The 20,000-nt window shown below is 41.7% G+C and overlaps 1 protein-coding gene across 1 annotated transcript in view; it reads left to right on the forward strand.

Annotated features, from left to right (window-relative positions):
• ptprt (protein tyrosine phosphatase receptor type T) overlaps positions 1-20,000 on the forward strand; it is a gene marked incomplete at both ends in the record, with an annotated part of 155,917 nt that overhangs the window by 120,252 nt on the left and 15,665 nt on the right. The window contains 5 exons of the mRNA XM_084063020.1: positions 5,750-5,910; positions 10,761-10,841; positions 11,066-11,101; positions 16,062-16,154; positions 16,876-16,970. Of these exons, the coding sequence (XP_083919146.1) occupies positions 5,750-5,910; positions 10,761-10,841; positions 11,066-11,101; positions 16,062-16,154; positions 16,876-16,970 (466 nt within the window). The remainder of the gene's footprint in view (positions 1-5,749; positions 5,911-10,760; positions 10,842-11,065; positions 11,102-16,061; positions 16,155-16,875; positions 16,971-20,000) is intronic.

A 20,000-nucleotide genomic window follows, 5' to 3' on the forward strand; every position in this document is an offset into this window, starting at 1 on the left:
CGGGGCAATCCCAAATTTGAATCACATGTCAAGGGTGGTTTACTCAACGAATCCCCAAAAGCATTTCCACTTTGATCCATAGGGAGCGCCACAAATGCACAAAATGCCGTTTGATGCAAAAACATGATTTTGGGGGGGATCAGTCCTCTCAAAATGAAACGCAAGTGATCTCAGGAGTGACTTGACAATGTAATGTATTCCTTGCGTCGGCGCAACCACACTTTGCAATTTTCGTAGATCTGCTATTTTCAAACATTTTTGGTACTCTTACGTTTGGTACTTTAAGTATATTTTGATGCCAATACTTTTGTACTTTTACTCAAGTAACACTTTGAGCACAGGCCTTTAATTGTAACAGAGTACTTTTATATTTTGGTATTGCTACTTTTACTTAAGTAAAATATCTGAGTACTTTTTCCACCACTGAGAGTGGATGGGAGGGGTTAACCAGGATGGGGTTGAGTTTGTCCCTCATCCAGTGGTGGAAAAAGTACTACATTTTTGGGGGTAAAAGTAAAAGTACTCAAATATTTTGAAAACAGCAGATCTACAAGCTCACAATGCGACGCATTGTGAGCTTGTAGATCTGCTATTTCTGCCATTCGGAGGCAAACAATATGTTACCATATTTGTAACCGTTTTAGAACGGTCTCAAGTTCACCTTTATTTTATAAATATATTTTGTTTTTACAAATGTTAGTATATTCAAAGATTAGTTTTTCACAATTTTTCAAAAATGGCAGATGTACAACCTCATAGTGCGGCACTCTGTGCCACGCTATGAGCTTGTATATCTGCTATTTTTGAATAGCCAAAGAAATCTAAAAATGACACACAGATGCGTTCCCGGTCTTAATGGGTTAAAATATATGAAGGCTTTGAACCAGTAGCAGTTTTAGATCTGCTATTTCCACTATTTTTGTAAATATTTGAAAATATATAATACATTTTTTCAACATGGAAATGATTATGACGATTATGATAAAAAAAAACATTATATCTCAAATAATTGCGATTAGAAGATTATATAGTAATGGTGGCAGGCCTAGAAATGTGGAGCATAGAAAGTGAAATCTGTTACTGTCCACATAAAAGCTTTGTCGATCTTCTTGTGAAACTTATGGAGGCGTTCATATTTTACACTGGTTATTACTGCTGTCCTTACTGCAGTGGTCAAGACCACACGCACAGACACACACACACACACACACACACACACACACACACACACACACACACACACACACACACACACACACACACACACACACACACACACACACACACAGTCGTGACTGAGAAAAATGCAATCTAAGTATATGTCTTTTTTGCCAGATCCAATTGTCTCTCCTACACTGTTTCCCTCTCAGCTGTCCTTCTGTCTCCCTCTCCTGCACTGTCTCCCTCTCAGCTGTCCTACTGTCTGTCTGTCTGTCTCCCCTTACACTGTCTCCATCTCAGCAGGCCTACTGTCTGTCTCTCCTACACTGTCTCCCTCTCAGCAGGCCTACTGTCTGTCTCTCCTACACTGTCTCCCTCTCAGCAGGCCTACTGTCTGTCTCTCCTACACTGTCTCCCTCTCAGCAGGCCTACTGTCTGTCTCTCCTACACTGTCTCCATCTCAGCAGGCCTACTGTCTGTCTCTCCTACACTGTCTCCCTCTCAGCAGGCCTACTGTCTGTCTCTCCTACACTGTCTCCATCTCAGCAGGCCTACTGTCTGTCTCTCCTACACTGTCTCCTTCTCAGCAGGCCTACTGTCTGTCTCTCCTACACTGTCTCCCTCTCAGCAGGCCTACTGTCTGTCTCTCCTACACTGTCTCCCTCTCAGCAGGCCTACTGTCTGTCTCTCCTACAATGTCTCCCTCTCAGCTGTCCTACTGTCTGTCTCTCCTACACTGTCTCCCTCTCAGCTGTCCTACTGTCTGTCTCTTGTATGCTGTCTTGATATTAAAGTAGGTGTCTATTCCAGACAGTATTCATTTGCACTAAAGTGAAGAAAGTATTTGACTAAAAACATGCATCAGTAGTTTCTTGTCAAGGATTTGGCCACGCCACAGACTCCCATCTGAAAAAAAAACAAATTGTGCCAAAGAGAAGATTTGTGTTAACAATGTCGAACTTGTTCCAAACTTTGAGAACCCCTGATACAGTATGTAATTTGGTATTGTGCGGTATGTGTAGAGGGCCAAAAGGACAAAGACCGGTGTACCCCTGGGGTACACCGGTCAGAGATGTATGTAGGAGTTTGAAGTTCAAATCATTGTACCATTGAACAGGGTTCTGCGGAACCCATGCACAGTATAGATCTGCTGCTATGCTCATATCTCAGGTACCATATGTGTAAATATATAGATATTTTGTTATTAGTTTTTTCTGTTTGATCTCCTTTCCCCCCTTGCTCCCCCCCCTCTTCTTCCCTTTCTTTCTTTTATGGAAATAACGATACGATGGGAACTATGACAAAAACTAATCACGTTCACCAGTGGTGGAAAGTAACAAAGTACATTTACTTAAGTTCTGTACTTCTGAGGATTTTTCAATACTTTTACTTCTACTCCATTACATCTCAGAGGCAAATATAGTTATTTTACTCCACTACAATTATTTGAAAACTTTAGTAGTTACTTTGCAGATATAAATGATTACATTATAAAACATACATTTACCACTTCAGCCCTATTTTATACCTAGGCTATTTGAAAATAGCCGATCTACTAGCTCACAACGCCTCGCATCGCGACGCGCTGTGAGCTTGTAGATCTGCTATTTTCAAACATTTGAGTACCTTTACTTTTGGTACTTTATGTACATTTTGATACCAATACTTTTTTACTTTTATTCAAGTAAAGTTTGAACACCAGACTTTTTCTTGTAACAGAGTACATTGCAGTATTGATACTATTACTTACTTTATTGCACTTTTTTCTCTCTAAGCACCTTAACGTCTATAAGTATATCATGCACAGTATACATACATCGCTGCTATGCTCAGGCACCTTAGTTTCTTTATCTCAGGTACTTTGTAAATATGTAGATAACTTGTTTGGCCTTCTATTGTTCTCTTGTTCGATCTCCTTCCCACTTGCCCCCCCCCCCCCCCTCTCTCTCCCCACTCTTCTTTCTATGGAACTAACCTTGCGATGGGAATGATGTACAAAAACGAATTTCACCCACTTTTTTACCTTGTAAACCTGTGATGTGACAATAAACCTGATTCTGATTCTCATTCTAAAACATTTGAGTACTTTTTCCACCACTGGTGGTGAGACAATAAAGCTGATCCTGATTCTGAGTTGAGCAGAGCACACACTCTGCAAGGGTTGGGGGTTCCCTTCCCTATGTTGCTTATAGGGGTGATATGATGTGTGTTTGATGATGCACCTTTCTTTAGTTTTCTTGACTGTTGTTGTTTGAATCTCCTCTACGGGATCAATAAAGTCAATGTGATCATAGTCATCATAAACTTCTAATTATGTATTCACTGGATTAGGTGCAAATCAGTTTGTCTCTTCAGAGTCAATAACGTTCTCTGAATCTGAATCGTGAAAGGACTCGTTGGATAAAAGCATGTCCAAAAATAATGTGAAAACAAATCACATTCAGTCGTTTTTTGGTGAAACATCTTGAGTTTCATGGAAATTCTGGCATTTTCCCTTTAAGTCTTGCAAGTGAATCGAGCAGTATGTGTTGTGTTCTAAAGGTTTTCATGTTATTTGGACCATCTGTCGTTCCCAGCGAGAGAGAACTGGAAGTAAAGGCCTCAAAACACCAGACGGACATTTTTTGTTTGTTTGTTTGTTTGTTGTTGTGACAACTGGACGTTAGAAATGAAGACAAAAGAAACAGAAAACACTTGAAGGACACAGCCAGACAGACGGGCGGGCGGGCGGGCGGGCAGGCAGGCAGACAGGCAGGCAGGCAGGCAGGCAGGCAGGCAGACAGGCAGGCAGGCAGGCAGGCAGACAAGCAGGCAGGCAGTCAGGCAGGCAGACAGAAAGAAAAAAAAAAAAGAAAGAAAAGTGCACTCCTCAGAGCACAGATCTCCACCAGGCCAGGTTGCCTACCCAGGGCTGACGTTGCAACTGTTGCTGTTTGTGGTGCCCCCTATGGGGCACAAGTGAAAGATGTTTTGGAAGTGCACTCTATAGAGACACGGCGACATGCTGTTTGCATAGTTGTGTTCATGTTTATAACCACATTTATAATGCACTTATAAGGCTTCATAACACTCGTTATAAATGTCTATAATCATGCATGAACCGTTGCTCTAATACGCACCAAACTTGGCACCAGCACTGGTCAGGGGCCACAGGTGCACCATTGCTCCGCGCCCTCTGTGTTCCCAACTCCAGTTCCCAGCATGCTACAGGCTCCAAACTTGGTGGGTGGTCCGAACGACTTCAAATTTCATCAAAAATGACCACTTCCTGTTTTACCTTCCTACTTAAGGTTTGTCGGATTGCCTTTAAACTTCACCGACACACTCTCTGAGGGGTGTGGAATTCAACCCGGAAGTGGATCTGTTCTTATAAGACCACCGGAACTGTATGAAATGGCAACTTTTCCCCCACTGTGGTAATTTCTTTGCCCCTACCTTCCGAACGCAAGGTCGCACAGGTATGACAGTGGACCAGTTTCTAACATTTCAAGTGGCCATCTGATCAGTGCAATACAGGACTGGATTTTAAGGAAAATCTTGTTGTATAAAATGGTGTTTCAGATTATAAGTTTTCATAGATAGCTTCATAGACCTCATAGACACTATCATCAGTGTTGTGTCAAATCGTGTGTTGTGTTTTGTTCGTTTGTTTGCACAAACAAACGAAAATCGTAGCCAATGGGAGCGAAATGTGAACAATCTGACTGATACATCTTGATCACATGACTCCAGAGATGATGTGAAGTGATTTGTATGAGTTTTAGCAAAACAAAAGTGTGTTTTGAAATAAACATGAAATGGTGGATAATTTAGTCAGGCAGAAATGGGGCGTGGCCCGTATGGGAAGTTACGTTATGGGAATGTGATCATATAACTTGCGGTCCAGGGCTAACAGGTCAACATGTGTGCGTTGCGATGTGAGAGTGTAGTCTATCGCTGCCTGCCCTCCTGTCTAGCATCAGGGTATGGAGCGTAGTGGCATCGAACAGAATAGAATAAGAATAAGAATAAGAATAAGAATAAGAATAAGAATAAGAATAAGAATAAGAATAGAATAAGAATGTGTGTGTGTGGGCGCGCCCGCGCGTGCGTGTGTGTGTATGCGTGCGTGCGTGTTTAAGTGAGTGTGTGTCAAATAAAGATGAACGGCTGATATATTATGATATAAAAATGTAAATTTATATATGCATTCCTGCCAGTCGAACCATCTATAAAACACCTTGCTGACAACATGCTCTCTCTCTTTCTCTCTCTCTCTCTCTCTCTCTCTCTGTGCATTTGTGTGTGTACGTATATGTCTGTGCGTGCATGATGTGTACTGTGTGTATGCGTGTATGCGTGTGGGCGTGCGCGTCTGTGTGTGTGTGTGTGTGTGTGTGTGTGTGTGTGTGTGTGTGTGTGTGTGTGTGTGTGTGTGTGTGTGTGTGTGTGTGTGTTTTGTGCGCACACGTGTGTGTTTGTGCGCACGCACTCGAGTGCGTGTGTGCGTGTGTGTGTGTGTGTGTGTGTGTGTGTGTGTGTGTGTGTGTGTGTGTGTGTGTGTGTGTGTGTGTGTGTGTGTGTGTGTTGTGTGTGTGTGCACACGCAGTAAGCTGGCTAAGAAGCAGAAGGAATCAGCCTGCAGTTCCACCCAGGTCCAGCAGAGGGAGATGGGTCCGGTCTCCACGGCCCAGAAAAGCGCCACCAAGCTGGGAACTCTGAGGAAGGACGACCCCTTCTCCACCTCCACCCCTGACCTCAACGCTTTCTGTGAGTGTGTGTGTGCGTGTGCGTGTGCGTGTGTGTGTATTACTATACTTATGAGGACCAAATGTTCCCACAGTATAGTAGAATGTGAGAAACAGACGTTGTTAGGACTGCTTTCCTACTATTAGAAAAAGATTAGGATTTTACATTTAGAGGTCAGGTTTAGGGGTTAGGATTAGACATTTAGAGGTCAGGTTTAGGATTAGACATTTAGAGGTCAGGTTTAGGGGTTGGAATTAGAGTTACAAGATTTGACGTGTGTGTGTGCGTGCATGTAGTCGAGGGTGTGGGTCACTTCAGGCTAATAGCGAACCTTTTAAGAAATAACTTGTTAATGACAGCAACACACACACACACACACACATACACACACACACACACACACACACACACACACACGCACACACACACACACACACACACACACACACACACACACACACACACACACACACACACACACGCACACACGCGAGCGTGCGTGTTTCTAAAGTGCAGTATAAAGGTCCATGTTTTCTCTCTTAAATTAGCCTTCTCCTCACTCACTTTTTGCTTAGCTCACATTTTTTACTTTTTATACTCCTCATAAAAAAGGCTCTTTAAATGTTTAACTCCCCCCCCCCCCCAGTTTATTCTCCTCCTGAGACCTTCCTCCACAAACCATCCTTGTATTTATTTATTGATTTTGTTTTTGTCCATACTGTTTTTTGGGCATTCAAAGCACTTGGAAGATTGTCAGGACTTCAATAAAACCTATAAAAATAAAAAATAAAAGAAGACTTGAGAAAAGCCTTTCTCAAGTCAAGAAATACAGTAACACAGGCGGGATTCCTATCCAATAGACCCTTTATCCTCTCAATGAGCACGCAATTGGCATAATGTCAAGGACCCCCACAATGTTTTGTATTCGGCCGCCAATCCCCATCTCAAAATATTTTGTTCCAGGCACTCCCAGAAGCAGAGATTATTCGCGATCAGGTGGCACAGGTGTTGCAAAGTCCCTGCCCACCACCACGGAGGTTGTGGGTTCGAATCCACCGTGGTGCATCCGGCTTTGTCGGGTGTCTATACGAACACAATTGGCCCGTGTTCGGGGGAGGGAAGCCGGGCAGGGAGGGTGATATTGGTCATTGCGCGTAATCCTACGGGCTGGGGCGGCACCTGTCAGTGGGGAGTGTTGGGCAGGAGGAGTAGGACGAAGGCTCTACGTCCTCCCGGTGGGGGCTCCTCACTGATAGGTTAGTCAGTAGAATACGATGTGTGACCAAATTTGACTGGGAAACATTCATCTAGTATTTTTTTCATGTTTTCATGTCATATGAAAGCAGGGAATCATAGCAAAATAATGATATATTGGTTAATAAGATTGAGTGAATAGTTTTGAAACTTCAGCTTATAGAACTGAAGTCAAGTTATTAATATTTTCAGTAGAGAAAACACCACTTCAATGGCTCTCATTCAGAGTAGCTCTACTGGGCTATCAATCCCATCATGCATAGCGGGATTTGCATTACCTTTGTTTCCAAGGCTCCCTTTGATCTGTATGCTCTCTGAGACCAAGATTCAAATATTTGCACACATTTTCAAGATGTTTGGAAAATAGCGAAAATAGCAGATCTACAAGCTCATAGTGAAGTGAAGTGACGCGCTATGAGCTTGTAGATCTGCTATTTTGGAATAGCCAAAGTATTAAATAATGGTTAAAGTGGTTAAAATCTAAAATGACATAGATGTTTTCCCGGTTTTAAATGGTTAAATATCATCGCAGAACGTTGTAAGCTTTTAGATCTGCAATATCTTTCCCCGGAATACAGGATGCTGGGGGTTTAAGTGGTTAATTCCGCAGGCTCATCTGTGCAGTTAAAATAAAGATATAGAATGGTAAAAGACAAGAGCAGAGTAGAACACATAGATGCATAATATGTCACTAAGACTTAAGCAAGAGGCCTATTTCACGAGAGGATGTGCGTTACTCATACATTTATAATATATCTAGAGGACGAACAGCTCAGCCCCCAGCTATTCATTTCAATGAAAGTTGCTCACCAGCGTTTGAAGCACCCGGAAGAACGCTCTACTTCCGCATTTTTCTTGATTTGAGCACCAGATATGGGTGCCCAAATGCGGAAGTCTTGAGCACCGAGCAGGCACACCTGGGTTTCAAACGGTATAAGAATGCACAGTAGCGTTTTAACACATCAAGTGCCAGAGTTTTTTTTAAAACAGGGTAGGCTACATGCAGTGCCAGCGTTCTTACCGTTTACGCCGATTTGTTTAGAGCTGTAGAAGCCTCCACGAGGACGCGGATGTAAACAAAGGGTGCGTGCACGATGGTCGAGGGTCCCGTCTAACGACTGGAACAATAATATTTCTAGCGCGATCCGCCATTGCAGAGTGATAGCGCTTCAAAAATGGCTTGTTTTCACCACTGTAAAAAAGTATGAGATATGGACCTTTTTCTCAAGATCTTATCATTGGAGCGGACGGGAGTGACGTTTTTTGGACTGGATTCACATCCGTCCATTCCATTGTACAGGGACCCTAGGATGATTCCTAAGTTGCGTTAGAGCGCCCCTTGTGGAACAAATATATATATATTTTAGGGCCGGGACTTTATCGCAACTCACTGAGTGCCAGGATTGCCAGAATTATTTCAGAATTGATTCTGAAAAGTGCCAGAGTTTTTTTCACAGAAAACAAAAAGTGCTTAGGAAGCGAGATACAGCCTTTTTCAGTTCTAAGTTAAACAAGGAGTGGATGGAGCTGCACATCTTCAGGTGATGATTTCTTGGGTTCTGAACATGTTTAAAAAAAAAAAAAAAAAAAAAAAAACGTCAAACACGTTAATGGCACCCAGCGCCATAGCGGTAAAAACACGTGAAACACGTTAATGGCACTCAGGGAGTTAATTTCGATCAATTAATTACAGAAAAATGATAGCGTTAAAAAAAATTACGCATTTTAATCGCACCTGTTTTTGCATCGCGGAACGTTTCTCACTGGACGAGTTTCAGATGGACCGATATTACAGCGCACCAAACGTTCCACGATGCGGTGCGGGTCACATGCGCACGATTTTTATTCATAATTAATTAAGCTACTATAAAACATCAGTAACAACAACACACTCTACCAGCCTCCAGTGGTGGAAAATAGCAGACCTACAAGCTCACAGTGCCTTGCGCTTGTAGATCTGCTATTTTCACATGGTTACATGGTATGCTTTGTAATAATAATCGAAATCTACAAAGTAACTAGTAACTAAAGTTTTCAAATAATTGTAGTGGAGTAAAAAGTACAATATTTGCCTCTGAGATATATTGGAGTTACTGGAGTAGAAGTAAAAGTATTAGAAATTGGAAATACTCGAGAGTCAAGTGCAAATACCTCAAAATTGTACTTACTGTAAGTACAGTTCTTGAGTACATGCTTAAAGACGTATGCCAAAATCCATTTGAAAAAATTGCTTTTCACTGTTCTCAGGTCAAATATTGATATGCGATTAAAATGCGATTAATTGCGATTAATTAATTACAAAGCCTCTAATTAATTAGATGATTTTTTTTTATCGAGTCCCAGTCCTAATATATTTGCAAACACGAGAATTCTCGTGTTTGGCACTCAATGTGTTAAATGCGGAAGTATTGCCATCCCATATTTGACCACCAGGGGACGGCAGCTTCACTGTTCTACCGTGGTTCTGGGGGCGTGGCGTTACCATGATTATCAGCACGACAGTGATGCGGTCAGGAACAAGGCGGAGCCAAAAATATGTTTTGAATGAGTTTAACCCAATCAATCCAGGGACGCATCTCTGTCATTTTAGATTTCTTTGGCTATCAGCAATTATTTTAAAAACATTTTTGCAAATATTTGAATATATCTTTTTTAAAGCGGACATTTGTAACTCAGATCTTCTGACAAAGGTTGCAAACGTTCAGGAATAGTATTTGTTCGTATAAGCCGGTCCAGCCGGCTCTCGTTCACTGCAATGTCATCAAATTTACGGCATCAAGTTTGCCATCCATGAGTGTCAGTGGCTCATGGCCGGCACCCAGCGCGTCCCTGGAACAAAATATTTTACAAATGTTCACTTTAAAAAATATATGAGATAAATCAAAGATTTGCACAAATTTTCTACATTTTTGATTAGCCAAAGAAATCTAAAATGACAGAGATGTGTCCGTGGATTGAATGGGTTAACCCATTCCAAAACCAGGAAAGCATTAACCTCGGTCCCAGCCTCACTCATCTACGAAGAGAAGAGCCTGGTCACGACCTAAAGCAGCGAGTGTCTAGGAAGTCCTGAGTGGACAGGATTTCCGTTTCCCCCGGAAACGATATTTCTGACCAATCACAACACTCGTTTCATTCACGGAGAATGTTAACAGATTTGTAAAGCATCAACGTCATTTCCTTGGGCGGTACTTCCGCCAAATTCAACCATTTCCGGTTGTCAACTTCCTAGACAACCAACAGCCCAGGTCTTACCCAGGGTGGGAAAGCATTGGTGTCATTTTAAGCGTTTGGCTATTGAAACACAGCAAGCTCATGTTTTTAAAACAGTGCTTTGAAAATGTGTATTTATTTGTTAACACAAATATTCTCTTCTGGGGGTCCCTGGTACAAAATACATTAAAAAAAAAAAAAAGTTTGAGAGCTACTGATTTAGAAGGCATGTGTAGAATCTGCTCAGGTCTTAATGGGTTAAAATATTTTTTAAAAGGACATACACATTCATCCACCTGACAGCCAATACTGTGGTGTGGTTGATTTTATGCGATGTCACTTATCTCCTCTCCTCTCCTCTCCTCTCCTCTCCTCTCCTCTCCTCTCCTCTCCTCTCCTCTCAGCCACTCCATCTCCATGTTCCTTCTCAGTTCAGGGGAGCAAGACGTTACAAAACAAATCACTGCTGAACTCCTACTATTCAGGTACAAACACGCACGCACGCACGCACGCACGCACGCACGCACGCACGCACGCACGCACGCACGCACGCACGCACGCACGCACGCACACACACACACACACACACACACACACACACACACACACACACACACACATTGTTTTGGAAGTCATATGATAATCAATTTGACTGAATAAATTGCAGTGTAATTGAATAATTACACTAGTATCTGTTTCCTCTGTCCAGTGTCCAAAGAGCCCGTTCCTGCTACCGCTTCCATAGGTAAGATATGTCTGTCTGTCTGTCTGTCTGTCTGTCTGTCTGTCACTATTTATATATAGAATACATTGTAGTCAATGAGAGTCTGGTGGACTAGCTTATGAACAAACATTATTTCTGAACGACACCTTTGTAAAATACTCGGTCCAGGGAAAATAAAAGAAGACATGCCACACAGTGTTTTCTGCTGTGTTGTTTTTCCATTTGTACGCTGTATACGTTTTTAAGGTATCTAAAGAGCACAGAGTACGTTTCTGAATGTGCCAAAATATCGTGAGACTGTCCATCGTTGCCAGCTTGACAACCAAATATTAACCAAATAACTGTCGATCCAGAAACGATAACCTGCCGCTGTTTAGATGCCTCAATAAAATCAAAAACAACCTGTGATATGTCTTCTTTTATATCCCTAAACCGATGGACTCACAAAGGTCGCAATCGTTCAGAAATAGTGTTTGTTCGTATAAGCCGGTCCAGCCGGCTCTCGGTCACTGCAATGTCATGAAACTTCCGGCATCAAGTTTGCCATCCCAGACCCATTGTTGACCTGTCTGTCCAGTATAAAATGCTGGATGAGTGAGAACTTTCTTAAGTTAAATGAGGATAAAACAGAAGTTCTCATAATTGGCTCCAGTGAGCAGAGAGAATCAATAATAAGTAGACTTGGTAACCTGGCTGTAGAAAGTAACACCAGAGTAAAGAACCTGGGGGTTATTATCGATTCTGAATTGAATTTTGATACACACATTAATCATGTCACCAAGATTGCTTTCTTTCATCTTAGAAATATTGCGCGAATTAGAGACTATATCTGTCGTTAGACGATGCAAAAACGTTGATCCACGCTTTTGTTTTCTCTCGGCTCGATTACTGCAACGCACTCTACTCTGGCCTGCCAAAGAAAACAACTGACAGATTTCAACTTGTTCAAAATGTGGCAGCCAGAATTTTAACTAAAACTAGGATGAGAGAACATATCACTCCAGTTCTAGCTTCACTACACTGGCTCCCGATTGTTTTTAGGATTGATTTTAAAATTATTTTAATAGTTTATAAAGCTCTAAATGGTCTGGCACCTTCCTACCTCTATGACTGCCTAGAGAGATACTGTATGTTCCAAACCGGCCCCTCAGGTCTTCAAGTGCTGACCTGCTCGAGGTGCCTACAATGACATATAAAAAATACGGTGAAGCAGCTTTCTGCTTTTACGGACCGACAGTGTGGAATAAACTCCCATTACACCTAAGACAGGCAGCCTCTGTCGATAGCTTTAAAGCACAGCTCAAGACCTATTTCTTCACTCTTGCTTTTAGCTGATTCTTTGGTTGATTTTTAAGTCCTCACTGTATTGCCTATTTTAATGTTGTTTTATGCTTTTGCTTTTATTTTATTTTATTTTATTCTTGTTTGCTTTATTGTTAAATTGGTTGTAACTGTAATTGTATTCTTGCTCTGTAAAGCACTTTGAGCTGCATTTCATGTCATGAAAGGTGCTATACAAAAAAAATAAAGTTTATTATCCATGAGTCCCTTGGGCACGGGCAATCACGGGCAAGGAGCGACAAGAACTCCCTGTGAAGCTGTCACATCAGCGTACATTTTGATAGCAATTATTTTTTGTGTTAGTCATAGTCTTTTGCATAAAATTTCATTTAGTTTAGTCATATTTTAGTCATCTGAAATATGACTACACCACACCCACTCTGGTGTTGCGCAACACCAGAGTGTGTAGTTGTGGAGCGTCCGCACATGCATGGACATGCACTTGCGTACCCGTTAGTGTGAGTCTACCACACTTATCGATCAAAAACGACTATTCACACCTCTTGCCAAAGCTTACAAAAGCTGTAGAGTGTGTCAACAGCGTGAATTAACATAGGAATAACCATGGCTGGATGCATATCAATGGTTCATTGTGTGGCCTGTACTGTAGGTGTAGGCATAGTCAGATGTTCTGAAGCATTCCAGAGAGAACGTTTGGATAACAGTGGCTGATGGATTCATGAACTAATATACAGGAGTCTGCAAGATAAATGCATACGACAACATTAAAGTATCCCCATTGTGCAAGTACATAGAATAAATATAGTGTGTGTTAATAAATATCAAAGAGGTTCCAGTAGTTCCAAAATCCACATTACACCACTGGATGTAGCAGAACAATGATTTGACACGCAAAGAAAAACAAATAGTTGACACACGAAGCAAAACAATGATTTGACACACAAAGGAGAACCAATATTTGACACACAAAGCAGAACAAATATTTGACACACAAAGCAAAACAAATATTTGATACACAAAGCAAAACATTGATTTGACACACAAAGCAAAACAATGATTTGACACACGAAGCAAAACAATGATTTGACACACAAAGCAGAACCAATATTTGACTCAAAGCAGAACAAATATTTGACACACAAAGCAAAACAAATATTTGATACAGAAAGCAAAACAATGATTTGACACACGGAGCAAAACAATGATTTGACACATGAAGCAAAACAATGATTTGACACACAAAGCAAAACAATGATTTGACACACAAAGCAAAACAATGATTTGACACACAAAGCAAAACAATGATTTGACACACAAAGCAAAACAAATATTTGACACACAAAGCAAAACAAATATTTGACGCACAAAGCAGAACAATGATTTGACAGTCTCACAGGTGAAAAAGACGTGGATCGCCTGCCGTTTCCTGGCAGAGCGATTGTGTGTATCTGTGTTCACATGAGAATACACAGCGCCCCCACTGGTACTGGTTGGAGAGAGAACGCAGCCGTCTGAAAAGCCCTGGAGAGAGAGAGAGAGAGAGAAAAAAAGAGAGAGAGAGAGAGAGAGAGAGAGAGAGAGAGAGAGAGAGAGAGAGAGAGAGAGAGAGAGAGAGAGAGAGAGAGAGAGAGAGAGAGAGAGAGAGATGCCAAGTCTGCTTATTATAAGCAACACTGGAGAGAGACACACAGAAAGTTAGACACAGATAGGCAGACAGACAGACAGACAGACAGACAGACAGGAATAGAGAGATCAAAGGAATAAAGAATAGACAGAGGGAGAGGATTGGAGGGAAGCTAGAGTGAGCCTGGCTTAGTTCTGTGTGTGTGTGTGTGTGTGTGTGTGTGTGTGTGTGTGTGTGTGTGTGTGTGTGTGTGTGTGTGTGTGTGTGTGTGTGTGTGTGTGTGTGTGTGTGTGTGTGTGTGTGTGTGTGTGTGTGTTTCCTTTGTGAACCGGCTCAGGGATTCTTCCTAGCTCAGGTATTTTCACAGCTATGGAAATGGGATGTGCACACACACACACACACACACACACACACACACACACACACACACACACACACACACACACACACACACACACACACACACACACACACACACACACACACACAGGTGTGCACACTCCGGGTGACTCGGCGGTGAGCTAGCGTAGTATTAGCATTGATGTGACAGTAATCCGCTAGCTCAGTAGAAAGCTAGCGCAGCGTCTGTGCTTCATGTGCGAACACACTCATATTCTCTACCATGATGGATGTGAAGAGGTCACACTGCACCGTGTGTGTGTGTGTGTGTGTGTGTGTGTGTGTGTGTGTGTGTGTGTGTGTGTGTGTGTGTGTGTGTGTGTGTGCGTGCGTGCGTGCGTGCGCGCGCGCGCGCGCGTGCGTGCGTGTGTGTGTGGCTGTCTATAACCAAGGACAGCATAGAGAAGCTTAGAATTAAATCCTCTTTCACGATTCTTATTCAAACTGAAAACTCCATTACACACACTATGCATTTTATACGTCTCATACTTTTCAGGATTCAAATTCGGAAATAGAAAAGAAGTAGCAGATCTACAAGCTCAAAATATCCTACAGCATAGGGCATTCATTTATAAATATAAATAAAAAAAACATAAAATGTTAAAATATTGAGATTACAGTACTGTACATAAATAATATTTATGTACAAATAAACAAATAAGTAGACACAGTGATTCTCTGGCAAATATATGGATATTTTATTTGAACACATATGGACAAAGCTGCACCTTGACATGAATACAGAGATTACACACATTATCGATAAACCAAGTGTAGAGATATGGAATGGAAAAGTAAGTAAACCCCTCTTTCTCTTTTTTCTTCTTAAAATAAAACGCACAAGAACTTAGTATCGATACAATTGATTATTTGCATTGCAAAACGATTCGATATGATTATTTGCATTGCAAAACCATTCAATACAAAATTTTGCTGTATGCATATCGATATAGAAAATGAAAATCAATTTTTCGATTACTATATCGTTACATCTCTAATAAATATATATTACCGTACTTTCGAGAAACCAGTAAGATGAGAAAAGAAGCGTTCGTTTTGTGGTACGATTCGGAGCCTCTGAGCCTCGAAACGAGCGAGCCTTTTTCCATCTTGCCGGTTTCGCAAATGTACTGTATATATATATCAGCCTGATCTCACAGAACACAGTGAAATAGCACGGATTGACAATTCCGCAAAGAGCCGACTAGAAAACCCGAAAAGGCGTAAATAGGAGCCGCGAATTGTCACGGTGAAATAACACGGGTTGCAACCCGGAAGCAGAGCAGTCCCTACAACATGATTTGCGATTCTGTGCCTCGGTATACATATCGGACGGCGCTGAGTAAGCTCAAGCGAACGTCGCAACGTCAGGCACGGCAACTCCAGTTCGCTTGAGACTGCGTGCCTCCGACATGGTCCAAAGCGTAACAAAGTCAATGGAGGGGATACGAGGCGGCTATGCACAGCTTTTTGGGTTTTCTACTCGTCTATGTACGGAATGTCAATCCGTGCTATTTCACCGTGTTGTGTGAGATCGGATTGATACAGTATATGGCGGTATACTGCCTGTCGGTCACTTAGTACATCACAGTTAACACTCCGTCTCTCTCTCTCTTTCTCTGTCTGTCTGTCTCTACCTGTCTCTCTCTCTCACAGACAGCAATCAGCCGTCTCTCTCTGCACCCTCTCTGACTCTGCAGAGTTTCCCCTACGGAGGCTGTGAGACTGTGGAGCTCTCCTATCAGAGTGGTATGCACACGCACACGCACACGCACACGCGCACACACACACACACACACACACACACACACACACACACACACACACACACACACACACACACACACACACACACACACACACACACACACACACACACACACACACACACAACATTGATTGATCTTGTTGCTATGTACATGTACACATGGTCACTTTGTACACTTGGGTGAATATATATTTTTTTTTTTATCAGAAATTGACTGCAGACGGAAATGCAGCAAATTATGATAAGTCACTGTGCCTGTCTAAGACAAGTCCCTAAGTATTAGCGGGGGATAGCCTACATCAGATATTATTTACAATATAGAAATCCAAAACAATATACATTAGATTAGGGGTGTGCCGATATATCGTCCCGCGATATATCGCAATACGTTTATGTGTGACGATATGTATCGTTTTGGCTTTAAAAAAAAAAAAAAAAATTAACTGCAATAATAATGCAAAAACAGAAGTATTTATTTGCATTTGCTCCCCCCCCCCCCGTATATTTTCAATGAAAAATTGTCATATATTGTATCGTATATATATATAGATATTGTGAGCCCAATATTGTGTATCGTATTGTATTGTGAAACTAGTGTAGTCCCTATTTAGAACTCTCTCTCTCTCTCTCTCTCTCTCTCTCTCTCTCTCTCTCTCTCTCTCTCTCTCTCTCTCTCTCTCTCTCTCTCTTGGTCTCTTTCAGGTCAGATTCAGCCTGCTATCCGGGTAGCGGACCTGCTTCAACACATCACCCAGATGAAGTGTGGTCAGGGCTACGGATTCAAAGAGGAGTATGAGGTTAGAACATTCCCTTAGTAATAATTGTTATAAATACTCTGTGGTGGAAAAACTACTCAGATGTTTTACTTAAGTAAAAGTATCAATACTGCAATGTACTCTGTTAAAAGTAAAAGTCCAGAATTCAAAATTGACTTGAGTAAAAGTACACAAGTATTGGTATCAAAATGTACTTAAAGTACAAAAAGTAAAAGTACTAAAATGTTTGAAAATCGCCGATCTACAAGCTCACAACGCGTCGCAATGCAACGCGTTGTGAGCCTGTAGATCGGAGATTTTCAAAAAACCTAGGTATAAAAGTGGTAAAGTGGTTAATGTACAGTATGTTTATCATGTCATCATTTATATCTACAAAGTAACTTGTAACTAAAGTTTTCAAATAATTGTACTGGAGCGAAAGTACAATATTTGCCTCTGAGATGTAGTGGAGTAGAAGTAAACGTATAGACAATTGGAGGGGCGTCCGCTGGCCTAGCGGTCCAGGCGCATACCACATAAACTGGTAATCCAGCAAGACAGCGTGTCGTGGGTCCCCCCCCCATCTCTCTCCCCGTTTCCTGTCAGCCTGCAGTCCTGTCCAAATAAAGGCATAAAAGCCCCCAAAAATATATTTAAAAAAAAAAAGTATAGACAATTGGAAATACTCCAGTAAAGTAAAAGTTCCTCAAAAGTGTACTTGAGTAAATGTACTTAGTTATTTTACACCACTGTAAATACTTCAGTCGCTAGATTAAAGTCTTCTTTCAACTACATTGATATGCGTTTTTTTGTAAATTACGTTCCGATTAATTGAAAAATGTATGATAAAGTAAATGATAAATGATAAATGCTTCGGTTCCATTTCGAGACCGGAAGTTCAAAGATGTTGGGTTTGAATTCACTGAGATAGTGGCTTCAGTACAGGTCTGTAAAATAACAATGGCTGACGTCACGGCTAGCTTCGCCCATTATTATTTTTTATAACCTTTTTATTATTATTTTGTATAGCCTTTCTTTTATTAATATACATATGTCTTTGCTGTTTAGCAGAGACATGTATCTTCATATTTATTTTTATTTTTTGGTCTAAATTTAATGTGATCGCTGGCCTAACAGTACGGGCACTTAAGCTCTTACGTAGCCTGATAGCACATCGCCGGTTCGAGTCCCATTCCCGACGACGTTTATCCATCCGTTTGCATTAGAGGTGTGTGTGTGTAACTAGGCCATGTGACTCATATCACTGTCTGAAAGTGAGAGCTGTTGTCTCTTTAAGCTTTTAATGGACTCAATTCACTGTCCACTGGGAGAGAGAGAGTGTGTGTGTATGTGTCTGTGTCTGTGTGTGCGTGCGTGCGTGTGTGCGTGCGTGCGTAGGCATTGTCTAAAATAGTCCACTGTCCATATGGCGACCTATGTGGTTTGGGGTTTGAAACAAATACACACACACACACACACACACACACACACACACACACACACACACGAAAACTGTTAGGCATTTGTCGAATCAGCCTCAGGTCTTAACATTAAGACCGGGTACGCACCTGTGTGTCATTTTTTGATTGCTTTGGCTATTGAAAAAATAGCAGATCTACAAGCTCAGAGCGCGGCACCGAGTGCCGAGCTATGAGCTTGTAGATCGGCTATTTTTGAAAAATTATGAAAATGTGTGCAAATCGTTGAATATATATAATCCTAACAGTTGTTTAAAAAAATTAAAATAAACGTATGTCGCTATTGTATAATATCAGTGGTTCTTAACACATTCCACGCCAGAGTTTAATATCATAATGTACTCACCAGTGCCAGCGATTTATTGTTGTTTTTTTTGTCGCCACAGACCTCGCTAAATCCGTTAAAATTGCGCGTTCAACTGTTTGTAAACACATAGGGGATTTGTGTGAGACGCCCAGCGAAGACCGTTTCGATCTGCAATCCGCCATCTTGAAGCTACAGCGGTTTATGTTAGACAGCGATCAGCGATGAGAAAAACAACAACCGAGAAAATGGAGGAATGGAAATGGAGGAATGGAATGGAAAAATGTGGTTTCCGCTTTAGAGTGGAGGCGGATGAGAACGAAAATCTCCGGATATGGATAATTCCGTTTCCGGTGGTGCTACAATGAAATGTGTCGTGGCGAACGAGGCCTACAATGAAATGTGAACCTGCGAGTAAAAACAAACAAAAAAAAAGACTACTTTGCGTAGATCTACGCGACTGGCACGCTGCGCAATTAAGTAGGTTCGCGTAGATCTACGCGATTGGCACTCAATGTGTTAACTTTTTCATGTCAAGGACCGCCAAAATGATATGTATTTGGCCGTGGACCCCCATCTCGAAAGATATGCAGACATTTTCACGATAACAAAAAAATTAGCAGATATATCTGCTTTTTGAATGCAGCAGCACATATTAGGCTTCATGTGGCATCACTTGATATCACAGTAGATTTTTAGCGGTGCCAGCCGCTCTACATTTGACTGTGTCTGTCCGTCCGTCTGTCCGTCCGTCCGTCCGTCCGTCCGTATGTTATGTCCGTCCATATGTTTGAACACGGCAAAGAAGCAACACATGCGCCACTTCAACACACACACACACACACACACACAAGCCAATACTGCACACATGCACACACAGGAACACACGCACACACACACACACACACACACTTGACGTCCATATGTCCGTCCGTATGTTATGTCCGTCCGTTTGAGCACGGCATTTAAACAGCTCTAACTCCAGTTCGCAGCATGCTACGGAGTACACATTTTGAACATGGACTAAAACCACCTATAGGGACGAACTGAAATTAATTAAGCCCCGCCCCCTCTGTCTTCCTATTGGCTGGCCTTTAAACAGCCATAACTCAAGTTCACAGCATGCTACGGAGTACAAATTTTGTACATGGACTAAAACCACCAATAGGGACGAACTGTAATTACTTAAGCCCCACCCCCTCTGTCTGCCCATTGGCTGGGCTTTAAACAGCCATTATTCCAGTTTGCAGCATGCTACCAAGTACAAATTTGGTAAGTGGACTCAGACCA

Source organism: Gymnoscopelus microlampas (genome assembly GCF_963454915.1).
Source record: "Gymnoscopelus microlampas genome assembly, chromosome: 7".
NCBI lineage: Eukaryota > Metazoa > Chordata > Actinopteri > Myctophiformes > Myctophidae > Gymnoscopelus > Gymnoscopelus microlampas.